The following is a 14,059-nucleotide window of genomic DNA, read 5'->3' as shown; positions in this document are numbered from 1 at the left end:
GCTCGGTGTTGCAGGCAGGGTGGCACAAACAAAACTTCGCAGTGAGTGTGGCTCTGTGTGCTGCTTAAGAAGCAGGTGGGTGATTGTACGATTGGAGACAGCTGAGCAGGAACCAGGAACTGTGGACTGGGGCTTCTGGGAGATGAAGTCCAGATGAGGCTCAGGAGTTTTAGAATTCAGGTGATGGCTCCCTCTGGTGGTCTGAGGGAAAAACAGACTGATTCATGACACAAATAGGCTCACTTTTAGATATGATTAGAGAAAAATATTTGTCTTCTGGATAAAACAATGTAAGAACAATAATGCAAAGGGGAAAAAAAAGGTCTGGTCACTCTGATTTTTCATCTGCAGGTTTGGTAATCCTGTTGAAGAGGGAGAGATTCTGTCCCTCTCTCCTGGCGATGTGATGTAGGTAATTGAAAATTGATATGATAGAAACTAAATCCTGTAGTTTATTACATATTTACACTTTGCACATTCAGGCTCTGCATGAGGACCTGACCAAAGGGAGAGTGCGTTCCAACAGAATGTAGCTGTGGCAGAACCCAATGTCCTCATGACCACTGAAACAGCACTTGAAGCAGAAGACACTTGAGTGACCAGCGGGTATTTTAAAATCTCATCAGTTGTGTGTGTGTTCATACATTATTTGTTCTGATATTTCTCTATTTTTCATCAGATTTTTCCACTACTGAGGGCCATTGAAGATGCCACAGGAGTCGGGTCTTCTTTTGTTCTCTGATCTGTTTCAGAGGTTCTCTCAGGTGTTTATAAGTTTCTTGTGGAGGAGGATCTACGTGGAATTATTTCCTGCAGACTCTAAATTCTTCCTTCGTATTAACAATATCTAGTCTGCAAGGTTTAATGCTAAAAGATCCAATGCTACAAAACCATTATTTATTCAAATTGTTTTTTTCTTCAAACCCAAAGGGCCTCAATGCAGGTTGAAAAGAGCCGCATGTGGCTCCAAGTGCCTCAGGTTGCAGACCCCTGATCTAGTCTCATAATCCATTCATGTCCTGCTGCAGCTGTGCGCAGCACAACAAGACCACACCAGCATACGCTTAGCACACCCCCGCCGCGTGTTCACATACCCCGTCATGTGCGCGCCAGCAATATCCCTCATCACACTCCCACCTTACAGCTTGCGCACCTGCACTTAGTCCAACAAGAGCCACAAAGTCCCACCTCAGAGTTAGAAAAATACACTTTAATGATGTTTTTCTGGCCATTAAGACATTTATTAATAAAATATAGCTTTAAAATAATCTCTGCAATGGAGTTTTTCTTTATAAAATTAACTTCTTTTACTTTTGGAAGAAGCTCTTACAAGTTCCTTTCAAAATAAAATGCATCTTGTGTTTGATCAGATCCTGCAGCTGCAGCAGATTTACTTGAACTAAACATGTAATAATGTATTTTCAATCATTACTCTAGTATTCCTTCATCTTTTTACACTTTGACTATTCAATATAAACATAACAACTTTGGTGTAGAATAAAAATACTTTTAAAACAATATGCAATACTGTGACAGACTGGCGACCTGTCCAGGGTGTACCCCGCCTTCGCCCATCAGTAGCCGGGTTAGGCTCCGGCACCCCCGCCACCCCGAAAGGGAAAAAGCGGTCTGGAAGATGAATAAATAAATGAATATGCAATAAAATTATGTCATTCTGATAATAATCCGCTCTGATAGCAGATGAAACATTTTACCATCTTTTTGCTCAGTTTTGTTTACATCTAAGGATAAAGAACAAAATGTAAATAATTAAAGTAAATGAACCAATTCTACAAAACCATCATTTATTCTAATTGTTTTTTCGTCAAACCCAAAGGGCCTCAAATGAGTGAATAAAGCTTCATGTTCTGAAGATAAGAAGTCTCCTTTTCTTCATTGCCACATAGGTACGCTTTTCATAGCAATCCAAAAAATATTGGTTGATTGGCTGATCTTGTTCATTTCAAGAGTAGATTGTGGACAACACAAGACGATAAAACATAGATTTTTCAAACTCCTTATAGAAATGATGAAATGCGTTGATTAGAGAATAAAAAAACATAAACAAAGACATACTTTTGTAACATTTGATTAATTTCACATTTCAGTAATTATTCTTGCATATTACACAGTGTAAAACTCATTGGTTGTGAATACAACTTTGATTATTTCACCACATTTAAGTTAACACGTTTACACATTTGGAATTATTGAAAGACCAGTAGGTCTTGAACTCAACTCATCTTCATATAGTGAAATTGGAGTTTCTTTATAAGTTTTTTTTCTTGAATTTATGGATGTTTGAGCTGATTACATAACCTGTTTCGTGCCAAACACAGAAACTTTGGTGGTTCTTATCAATCTGACATTGAAGTTCTTATATTCTCTCAGTTTGTAGCCTCCTTCATTTCCTAAGAACTGTTTATTGATGTTGTACAGCAGAGGTGGGACCAAGTCATTGTTTTGTAAGTCTTAAGTAAGTCTCAAGTCTTTGTCCTCAAGTCGGAGTCAAGTCACAAGTCAAGACTGACAAGTCCCCATTTGAGTCACAGTCCCACTATTATTGTTTCAAGTCATTGAAAAAAATAAAATAAAATCCATAGACTGTGTGTGCTTTTATGAACTGTATTTTGTAAGCTTATATAAATTGACTCTGAATTTATGCATCCCCCCTTCAAAAATCTAAAATGATTTCTCTATAATAATAATAATAATAATAAAAACTCATTCTGTATATTTTTTAAAACATAGCACACACATATTGGACTGAGGAAGAATGTAAAATACATAGCAGTTCAGTTTTCACACACACACACAAAATATATATGAAAAATATATCTAGTTTTACATTTAACATGACTTTTTTAATTATGTCATGGTCCAGTATAAACTGATAGACAAATTAAAGTAAATATTTACACCATTAAATTATTTAATAAATGTGTCAACAATTGTTTAAAAACTGTATTAAATAAATCAAATGGCCATTCAAGTTGTTAAAATTTCAGTAAAAGTCCATTTTTTAAATTCCATGTTTTATTAATTGATTTCATGATTTGATGAAATATTTCTATGTAAGTGTTTATGACTCATAATTTAAAATAAAAATCAATACTGGAAATGCTTTTTTTATTTTCACAATGTAACTGTATATCTTATCTCTTAACCCACAATGGCAATGAAATAAATACATATCATGAAATATTTAAATGTTCTATTTTAATATTTTAATGCCACATTTATTTCAACAATTATTTATTGATTTCAACATTTTTTTATTTATTGCCACTTTTGAATAATTGACACATTTATTTATTTATTTAATGGTGCATATATTTATTTAATTTTGGCTCTTTCCAGACTCCATAAGAATTAGAGTTGTGAACAAATATGTGTTGTCATGGTCACACACAGACTTAGGCAACATCGTCTCAGCATAAACTACAACCACAATGATTAAATTAACAACTGAAAAATATATAATGAAATACGAAAATTTAATAGTAAAAACCAACCAACAAGAAGTAAACATCATCATTTTTTTTTATTTAATCTGACTTTGAGAATTCAAAACAACACATTTCTATTCAGTGGAATGTCTAAAAGAATGCATTTCATGATAAGTTAAATATTTTGTTTCCATCAGTTCAGTAAATGAAACTCGTGATTATAGAATCATCACAAATTCAAATGCATCAATTCTTTATTTTGAGCAATTGTTTTTTTCGTTCACAGCTGCTCCAAAGACGCCACTGCTGTTAAACTCACTAAAACTATATCTTATGTCACAACTTGGCTGCAGGAATGCTGTCTGCAACTTAACATCTCTAAAACTGTGGGCATGTATTTCACTAAAATAAACAGAACATCAGCTGACCCTGAGGTAATTATCAAGATAGGAAATTTATTCAAAATGAGATACAAATTTTGAGCCAGTTAGTATACATGTTTACTAAACCTTTTCTTCACAAAACTATTATCTGCCAACATGACTTAACAAAATATAAACTAGAATTATTTTATATTTAGAAAATGTTCACAAATCACATAAAAACTGTAAAAAAAGAATTAGAGACATGTAAAAATATTTCTAGTGTCTTTATGGTAACACACTTAGACAGCATTGTCTCAACATAAACCATAATGACTATGGTTACCATAGCAATATAATAACAGCACAAACATCTCCAAAAAGAAAAAAACTAACAATAACATTTCCTTAAAAGTACATTTTTACTGTCATAATTAAAAAAAAAGATATTTTACAAGTGTATTTCATTAACATTTTTAAATGAAACGAGTTGCAGTGTTCCAATGCTTATTAATTTTTTACCGTTTCACTAAAATGTTTCTATTACTTTTCCGGTTTGACACAAAAACCCAGACAACTCAAGACGCTTGTATGTAACTTTTGTTTCTAAAGGTGATTTTGGAATTTCTCCAGATGGGAGCAAATGCCCCCCTTCCATATTTGCAGATGTCTTTGACCATTAACCCCTGTGAAAAAGTCGGAATACTGTATTTCCGCAAGCTGCTTTTCATATCTGGATGCAATTGTTCACTGAAGCACAGCCATTTCTCTTTGTGGCTGGTCTCATTTCATGACTTTAACCTAGAGCCGGTCTCGGGAGTGAGTCTTTGTTGTTTCTTCTTTTCAGAGTCGATGCTAAAATTAAAGTATTTTGAAGGCGTTTAACCTGAGCGCAGTGCTGGCAGCGTACACACTCCCTGGAAGGAGCTGGTCCCCCACGTTCATACGTATGAATGTGAGGACCCAGTCGATTTCATGGATTGGATTGGATTAAAACGTGCATTGCATTCTTTATACGTAAGAGGCTTCTCTCCTGTATGTATCTTCATGTGTCTTTTGAGAGTACATATTCGATTAAAACTCCAGTCACATTCTTTACACATAAAAAGCTTCTCTCCCGTATGAGCTATCATGTGTCTTTTGAGATGAGATATTCGGTTAAAACTTCTGTCACATTCTTTACACGTAAAAGGCTTTTCTCCTGTATGAGCCGTCATGTGTGTTTTGAGATTACATATCTGACTAAAACTTCTGCCACACTCTGTACACGTAAAAGGCTTCTCTCCTGTATGTATCTTCATGTGTCTTTTGAGAGTACATATTCGATTAAAACTCCAGTCACATTCTTTACACATAAAAAGCTTCTCTCCTGTATGAGCTATCATGTGTCTTTTGAGATGAGATATTCGGTTAAAACTTCTGTCACATTCTTTACACGTAAAAGGCTTTTCTCCTATATGAGCCGTCATGTGTGTTTTGAGATTACATATCTGACTAAAACTTCTGCCACACTCTGTACAGATAAAAGGCTTCTCTCCTGTATGAACTGCAATGTGTCTTTTGAGAGTAGATTTTCGACTAAATTTTCTGTCACATTGTTCACATGTAAAAGGTTTCTCTCCAGTATGAAGTGCCATGTGTATTTTAAGATGAGAGCTTTGGCTAAATTTTCTGTCACATTCTTTACACGTAAAAGGCTTCTCTCCTGTATGAGTTCTCATGTGTCTTTTAAGATGAGATATTCGACTAAAACCTTTGTCACATTCTTTACAAGAAAATGTCTTCTCTGTTGTCTGTGTTCTTATGTGTCTTTTGAAATGAGATACACCGCTAAAACATTTGTCACTTTCTTTAAATAAAAAAAGCCCCCTTTCTGTGTGAGTCCTTAAATGAGTTCTGAATTTGAAGCAGGAACAAAAACTTTTACCACATTCTTCACAGACATAAGGGCCTTCATCAGACTTTGTTTTCATGTAGGTAGACATATTATGAGCATTTTCAACCTGTGGAAGTTTTTCTTCCTCTTGCTCTCCTTCATTCTCTTGAGGTTCTGGTTCCTCCTGCTCCTCTTTTATCTGAGGAGGTTCTGGTTCCTCCTGCTCCTCTTTTATCTGTAGAGGTTCTGGTTCCTCCTGCTCCTCTTTTATCTGAGGAACTTCTGGTTCCTCCTGCTCCTCTTTTATCTGTAGAGGTTGTGGTTCCTCCTGCTCCTCTTTTATCTGAGGAGGTTCTGGTTCCTCCTGCTCCTGTTTAATTTGTAGAAGTTTTAGCTCCTTCAGTTCCTCTTTTGTCTGTGTAGATTCTGGAACATTCTGTTCCACTCTGAAGTTCCTTTGCTGGTTGCAGAGATCTTCCGTTTCTGTCAACCGATGCTGGGGGAGGTCTGCAGGGACACAAACACAAGAAAGCTACAGTTTTTGTAGTGTTAAGTATCAAATAAATTTTAAATCACATCAGTCAGATGTCCTACATGTAGGACATCCGACATACACTAAGAATGTAGCCACAAGGGGGGGCAAGCCAGGGTCTCATTGTGCCGGTCCCAAGCCCGGATAAATACAGAGGGTTGTGTCAAGAAGGGCATCCGACGTAAAACTTGCCAAATCAAATATGCGAATCAGACCTACGAAATCCATACCGGATCGGTCGAGGCCCGGGTTAACAACGACCGCCATCGGTGCTGTTCACCGACAGGGTGCCGGTGGAAATTGGACTACTGTTGGTGGAAGAAGGAGAGGAGGAAGGCGGGTTCGTAGGGAGAGAGAGAAGAGGAAAGTCACTAGTGTTGGACTGAGAGTTGGGACTTTGAATGTTGGAACTATGACAGGAAAGGGTAGAGAGTTAGTGGACATGATGCAGAGGAGAAAGGTAGACATACTGTGTGTCCAGGAGACCAGGTGGAAAGGTAGCAAGGCTAGAAGTTTAGAATCAGAATCAGAAACGTTTATTGTCATTGCACATGGGGATACAATGAAATTGCAGCAGCCTTGAACATAAAGAAGTTAAAAAATAATAATTATAATAATAAAATAGAATAAAATAGAATAAAAAATAGAAATACTGTATTTACAACTCTTGACAAGAAAATGAACAATCTGTACAGAACTGTTAAATATTAAATATTTGTGGATAAAATAGAATGGAGTGAGGTAAGTTGCTGTGAGCACAGCATAATAAATATTGAGTTATTGCACAGTGAACCGGTTATTGCACAGACAGGATATTGCACGCATAGTGAAAGTCAGAGTGAGGTGTGGTTGGTGGAGGTATGTGTATTCCGTATGGTAATTGCCTGTGGGAAGAAGCTGTTCCATAGTCTGTTTGTTCTGGGTTTGATGGACCTGCACCTCCTTCCAGAGGGCAACAGTTCAAACAGATGGAAAGCAGGATGGGTGGAGTCGTTGGTGATGCTAGTCACTCTGCCAATGCCAGCAGCACTCATGCATCCCCAGATCATGACACTCCCACCACCATGTTTGACGGTAGGCAAGACGTACTTGTCGTTGTACTCCTCACCTGGTTCCCACCACACACGCTTGACACCATCTGAATCAAATTGGTTTTACTTGGTTTCATCAGACCACAGGATATGGTCCTTAGTTTGTCCACAGCAAATTGTTTCCAAGCTTTCGTGTGCATCATCTTTAGCAGAGGGTTCCTTCTAGGATGACAACCATGCAGAGCAATTTGATGCAGTGCGCGGCGTACGGTCTAAACACTGACAGGCTGACCTCCCATCCCTTCGATCTCTGCAGCAAAGCTGGATGCACTCATCCGTCTGTTTTCCAAGGCCAGTCTTTGAATGTGACGCCAACAAGGTGCACTCAGCTTCTATGGACGACCATGGCGAGGCCTGTTCTGAGAAGAACCTATTCTCTTAAAGCGCTGGATGATCTTGGCCACTGTGCTGCAGCACGGTGTCAGAGTGTTGGCTATTTTCTTACAGCCTAGGCCATCTATATGTAAAGCAAACTTTTGTTTTTTCAGGTCTTCTGAGAGTTGTTTGCCATGAGGTGCCATGTTGAACTTTCGGTGGCCAGGTTAAGAGAATGGAAGAGCTTTTATACCAAATTTAACTCACCTGCTAACTGATGACACCTGAGACAGTGTAACACTAATGGCTCACATGACAAAGTGGAAGGAAAATGATCAATTGTGCTCAATTTGTACACTTTCACTAGAGGTGTACTCACTTTTGTTGCCAGGGGTTCAGCTATTATTGGCTCTATTTTTAGTTATTTTGAGGGGACAATAAATTTACACTGCTATACTAACTTTAGACTGACTACTGTTCATTGTGTCAAAGATTCATGTATGCAGTGTTGTCCTAAGAAAAGATATAACTAAATGTTTGCTGTATACACCAACATAAAAGGTGCATACAGGGCCGCACCCCACCCCCACTTCGGACACTCAGACCACATGTCTTTGTTCCTTTACCCGGCCTACAGACAAAGACTCCAACAATCAGCTCCAGTCACCAAACCGGTTCAGGTCTGGACACCTGAGATTGAGGACACACTGCAGGACTGTTTCACTACTACAGACTGGGATGTGTTTAAAGCTGCAGCTACTCTGGAGGACTCTTCTGTCAACATACAGGACTATGCTGACTATGTGACTGGGTACATCAGCACTTGGCAGCACTGCCCACCATCCAAGTCAGGACGTTTCCCAACCAGAAGCACTGTATAAACGGTCAGGTATGTTACATGCTGCGTGCTCGTTCCATTGCTTTTACATCCGGCAATGAGACTGAGTACAAAGATGAGAAGTACGGACTGAGGAAGGCCATCACAGCAGCTAAGAAGCAGTACAGAGAGAAGCTGGATGGCTTCTACTCCACTGCTGACTCTGGGCGCATGTGGAGGGGCCTGCAGCACATCACAGACTACAGGAACGGCTCCAGTACCATTCGGGCAACAGACAGCCTGCCGGATGACCTCAATACTTTCTATGCACGGTTTGAGACCTCCACCCCCATGCAGAGAGGAGGCCCAACGACTCAAGAGCCACTACTCCCTCCTCACCCCCACCAGTCGTCTCATCAGCCCAGGTAAACAAAGCCCCGAGGAGGATCAACCCCCGCAAGGCGGCAGGACCAGACAACATTCCTGGTCGAGCCTTCAAAGTAGGGCTGGGCGATAAAACGATAATTATCGTTATTGCGATATTACTTTTTTTCGATAGTGAAATGAGTCTATTACAATAAACTTTCGTTTTAAATGAACACGGGAGAAACCCCCGGAAGACCCGCCCTCTTGTCCAATCAGAATTAAGTATCACAGGGCTAGACCAATCACTGAATAAACTGCGCCACGTCAAGTTAGAGTGAACGTTATTTACAAGCTAGGATGCAAGCTAGTATCTGCATGCGTTGCAGAAAATGAATGTTCCGTCTGAAGAAAAGTTAACAAACTCGAGCCAAGAGGGCGCAGATGAAGGTTCAAGAAGCGTCGACATTGTAGAACGAATGGGCCCGAAAAGTTCCGCCGTGTGGACGTTTTTCGGTTATCTAAATCGGATAAAAGTCAAAGTAACGTCTACTGCGAATTGTACCAGAGATACGTTCCAAATAAATGTGGAAATACCACCAACCTTTTTTTCCCAGTTAAAGCAGCACCGCCCCCTCGAGCATGCTCAATGTCAGACTTCAAAAACAACGGTAAGACCTGCGCTGCAGCAGCAGTCTTTACAGTCGGCATTTTCCAATGTAAGGCCATACGACAAAACATCGAAGAGACATTGCGACATCACAAATGCTGTAGCCTACTGTCTGGCCAAAGACATGCTACCAATGAAGGATTCAAGCGGCTAATTAAGGTAATCGACCCTCGTTATGAACTACCTGGACGTAAACACTTCTCTCAGACAGCCCTGCCAAAGCTTTATTCTGAGTGCCGAGAGATTGTCGAGACGGAGCTCCAAAATGTGTCATACTTCGCTACCACATCCGACTTGTGGTCAAGTCGCACGTTGGAACCTTATCTTAGCCTCACTGCTCACTACATTGACCAAGACTGGAATTTGAAGAACAGATGTCTTCAAACTGCCTACTTTCCTGTGGACCACATGGGTGAAGCCATTGCTTTGGGCCTGTCAGACGCACTTGCATCTTGGGGACTGAGTGAAGACAAACAAGTCTGCATCACAACCGACAGTGGGACAAATATAGTGAAGGCCACATCACTCAACAAATGGACCCGGCTGCAGTGCTTTGGACATCGTCTTCACTCAGCTGTTGGTAAGTTGCAGAGCAGAATACCAATCCTATTTGTGTGTGTGTTTTTTTCAAACCCCATTTACATATAATGAGATGTTTAAATCTACATTTACAAACTGATGACAAAAACAAAAATTTTTCATGTTGGTGTTGGTACTCATTTATTCATTCATTCTCTGGTGTAAATCAAGTTGATAAATGTTCTTGGATTTCACCAGGATCCAAATTTAAAGCAGCACATCATCCCTTTTCCTATACTTAATTAAACCATTTCATCAAAATAAAGGATAACAAGTCATGAAGACAAGTTGCAAAAATTAAACTGGTGATAATGTTGTTGCTTATCACTCATTATCAACTCTTAAGTAAACATAAGAAAAAAAAATAAGATCTAAATATCGGCAAAATTTAAAATGTGTTACGTTTTGGCACAAAATTAGGTTTTGTGCCAAAGTAAATAAGAATGATTTAAGAACTGTGAATTTTATTTACAGAAATTAAAATTCTGAGTTTAATTTTGCTTCTGCTATTTACCTTTAATCCACAGAGAGAGTCGGAAAAGACAAACGGGTGGAGCGAGCGGTGGGTGTGTGTAAGAGAGTGGTGGCTGCCTTCAGTTTCTCTTGGAAGAAGAAGAGAGACATGGCTGTTGCTCAAGAGGAGTTTCACCTACCCCACCACAAGTTGGTGACAGAATCACCCACCAGATGGGGTTCATGCCAAAAAATGATTGAAAGGATTCTGGAGCAACATAAAGCCATCACTCAGGTCCTCAGTGCAGATAAAAAGACCAGGCACTTGGTTCCCTCCTGGCAAGACATGGATGTGCTGGAGTCTCTGCATGTGGCTCTGAATCCACTGATGGAATTCACAGATTCACTTTCTGGCGACTGTTATGTGACCGTGTCATACCTCAAACCGATACTTCATCTTTTCAGAACACATATTCTGAAACCATCTGATGATGAAACACAGCTCACAAAGGACATCAAGATGGCAGCAATGGCATACCTTGATGTAAAGTATAATGACGAGGTTACTAATGAACTGCTTGATATTGCTGGTAGATCCATGCTTCAAGCTGCAATACACTGATGCAGAAAAGGTAGATGCTGTCAAACTGAGAGCAGTGTCTGAGATGCATCGACTTCAGCCAGAACGGAGGGAGCGGAAGAGGGAAGAGCTGCAACAATGCTACCAACACAGAAGAAACTGAAAAAAATCATTGGGCAGCTTTTTCAAGAAATCACACCCCAGTGAAGGACTCACTGACAAAGAAAAAGTTGAAAAGGAGCTCAAAAACTACCTGCTGGCACCAGATCCAGACAGTGAAATGGACCCACTACAGTGGTGGAAAATCCATGAGAAAAGTTTCCCGTGGATTAGCTGCCTGGCAAAGCGCTATTTGTGTATCCCTGCGACCAGCACCCCATCTGAGAGGGTATTTAGTACAGGGGGTAATATTGTAACCTGTCAAAGGGCAGCTTTAAAGCCTGAAGCGGTTGATACACTTGTCTTCCTTGCCCGCAATCTGTAGGCTTTTGTTTATTTAGCACAATCACACTAACCATGGTGCCTATTTGTTGCCTCACAGAATAGGAGGCCATTTAAGTTGATCTGTTGTTCTTTTTTGACTTGTCTTTGAAAGCTATTCGAAGTTGCACAGAGTTTTTAAATAAGAACATTTTTGTTTTAAGCTTTATTTAATTTCTTGAAAAGCATTTTAAAGAAACTGAGGAGTGTCTTGGGAGTTTTTTTAAGTTTACTGCACTTTTTTTATATTGACATAATTGCATGTCAATTTTTTGTCCATTTTCCTGTTAAACTTGAAAGTTCAAACATTTGAATTTGTTTGTAGTCTTTTAAAGCTGTGTGCAATAAAGATTACTTTGAAAAATATAGTTACTTGATATCGTTTTTAATATTGTTATCGCACAATATGAAAAAACCAATATCGCCCAGCCCAACTTCAAAGCATGCGCCAACGAGCAGACAGACGTTCTCACCTCCATATTCAACCTCTCCCTCAGCCAGAGAACTGTCCCCCCCTGCTTCAAAACCACCACCATTGTCCCCCTCCCTAAGAAGAGCCCCCCCCACCTGCCTGAATGACTACAGGCCACTAGCTCTCACTCCAATCATTATGAAGTGTTTTGAGAGAGTGGTGCTGACCCACATTCAGAGCAGCATTCCGGACACACTAGACCCCCTGCAATACGCCTACCGGCCCAACAGGTCCACCTCAGATGCCATCGCTGCAGCACTGCACATCTCCCTCTCACATCTGGAGAACAAACACTCCTACATCAGGATGCTCTTTATTGACTACAGTTCTGCGTTCAACAGGGTGGACCCCCACAAGCTCACGCACAAACTGCTCTGTCTTGGACTGCACCCCACCATCTGTGACTGGCTCCTGGAATTTCTGACTGGCAGGCCTCAGTCTGTCAGAATAGGGAACAGGACCTCAGCCAGCATTACTACTAACGTTGGCACTCCACAGGGGTGTGTCCTCAGTCCCATCCTCTACACCCTGTTCACCCACGACTGTGCAGCCTCTCATCAGGACAACACCATCCTGAAGTTTGCGGACGACACCGCGGTGAAAGGACGCATCACTGGCGGGGACGAGGCAGCCTACAGGAGAGAGGTGGCCTCTCTGGTGACTTGGTGTGAGGACAACAACCTCATCCTCAACACAGACAAGACCAAGGAAATGATAGTCAACATGAGGAGAGAGAGGAGCCCTCATCAGCCGCTGTTCATCCGGGGTCTGGAAGTGGAGAGGGTGAGCAGCTTCAAATATCTTGGGGTCCACCTCAGCCAGGACCTCACCTGGACACTGAACACCACGCAGCTGGTGAAGAAGGCTCATCAGCGGCTGTACTTCCTGAGGAGGCTGAGGAAGTTCGGCATGTCATCAAAGATCCTCAGCAACTTCTACAGCTGCGTTGTTGAGTCCATCCTAACCAGCTGCATAACAGTGTGGTACGGCAGCTCTACCGTCACGGACCGCAAACGCCTGCAGAGAGTGGTGAAGGCTGCGTCCAAGATCACCAGGACTCCTCTGCCCTCACTGCAGAGCATCTACAAGGGCAGGGTCCTGAGGAGAGCGGCTTCCATCATCAGAGACCCCACCCACCCCCAACGAGGTCTGTTCACTCTCCTTCCCTCGGGCCGGAGGTACAGGAGTGTGAAATGCAGGACCAGCAGACTCAGGAACTCTTTCTTTCCCTCTGCCATCAGACTCCTTAACAGCCTACAGGAGTCTGCAACAGCAGACTGCACCTTTGCACATCTGGATTATTGATCATATATCATTACTGGACTATTTATCATTTATCATTATTAATGCACCTTAATAACAACTGCACATGTACCCCACTATCCAGTTCTGTTAGTCTCCTTTGCACAATAATATTCCCTGTAAATTTGCACAACAGCTAATTTGTAAATATTTTAGTCACTTACATATTCATAGTTTATTGTTTATTTCTTATATATAGTTTTTTTGTAACTATGCTCTTTAGTCATCCTGTAAATATCCTTATCTTTATATTTTTTACTTTTATCTGTCTCTTATGGCATTCAGAGTGAGCTCGAAAGTAAGAATTTCATTGTACAGGGAAACCTGTTTCCTTATTGTGCATTCAACAATAAACCCTTTTTGGGTGTACTCACTTTTGTGATATATATATATGTGTGTGTGTGTGTGCTGTTTAGCCTTTTGTTTTGGATTTGGATTCCAATGTTCTAAATGGAAAAAAAATAATTTGGAAAAATTACTATGGATGACGTCAACACCTTGATTGTCCAGTTCATTATAAACTGTCTATGGGTTCTGGAGATGATGAGAACCGCAGAGTTCTGGACCAGTTACAGAAGCAGTCATTGGTCCACTAGAACCTGGACCAGGATGTTGTGAAGATGAAGAAGAAGTGAACATACCTATGTGGTGGAGCTGAAGCTGCGGGTTCCAGGTGATATCCAGCAGTCTGCGCTGACCACAGAGCTCCTCATTCTCA

General features: G+C 40.6%; 1 protein-coding gene across 1 annotated transcript; it reads right to left on the bottom strand.

Moving 5' to 3' along the window:
* Positions 1–3,884: 3,884 nt before the first annotated feature.
* LOC112141718 (gastrula zinc finger protein XlCGF8.2DB-like) lies at positions 3,885–14,053 on the bottom strand. Its single transcript, XM_024264870.2, has 2 exons — positions 13,983–14,053; positions 3,885–6,194 (listed from the first exon to the last, which is right to left on the bottom strand). Exon 2 carries the CDS (start codon positions 5,794–5,796, stop codon positions 4,753–4,755), a length of 1,044 nt encoding a protein of 347 aa, XP_024120638.1. The 5' UTR covers positions 5,797–6,194; positions 13,983–14,053; the 3' UTR covers positions 3,885–4,752.
* Between the last annotated feature and the right edge of the window lie 6 nt (positions 14,054–14,059).

The sequence above is a fragment of the Oryzias melastigma genome, unplaced genomic scaffold (assembly GCF_002922805.2).
Source record: "Oryzias melastigma strain HK-1 unplaced genomic scaffold, ASM292280v2 sc00270, whole genome shotgun sequence".
NCBI lineage: Eukaryota > Metazoa > Chordata > Actinopteri > Beloniformes > Adrianichthyidae > Oryzias > Oryzias melastigma.
Note: the sequence above shows the minus strand (reverse complement) of the source record. Positions and strands in the feature narration are given on the sequence as shown.

Bases quoted from the DNA above. Each gene is read 5' to 3' on its own strand.
- LOC112141718 (XM_024264870.2), bottom strand. From the start codon at position 5,796: ATGTCTACCTACATGAAAACAAAGTCTGATGAAGGCCCTTATGTCTGT.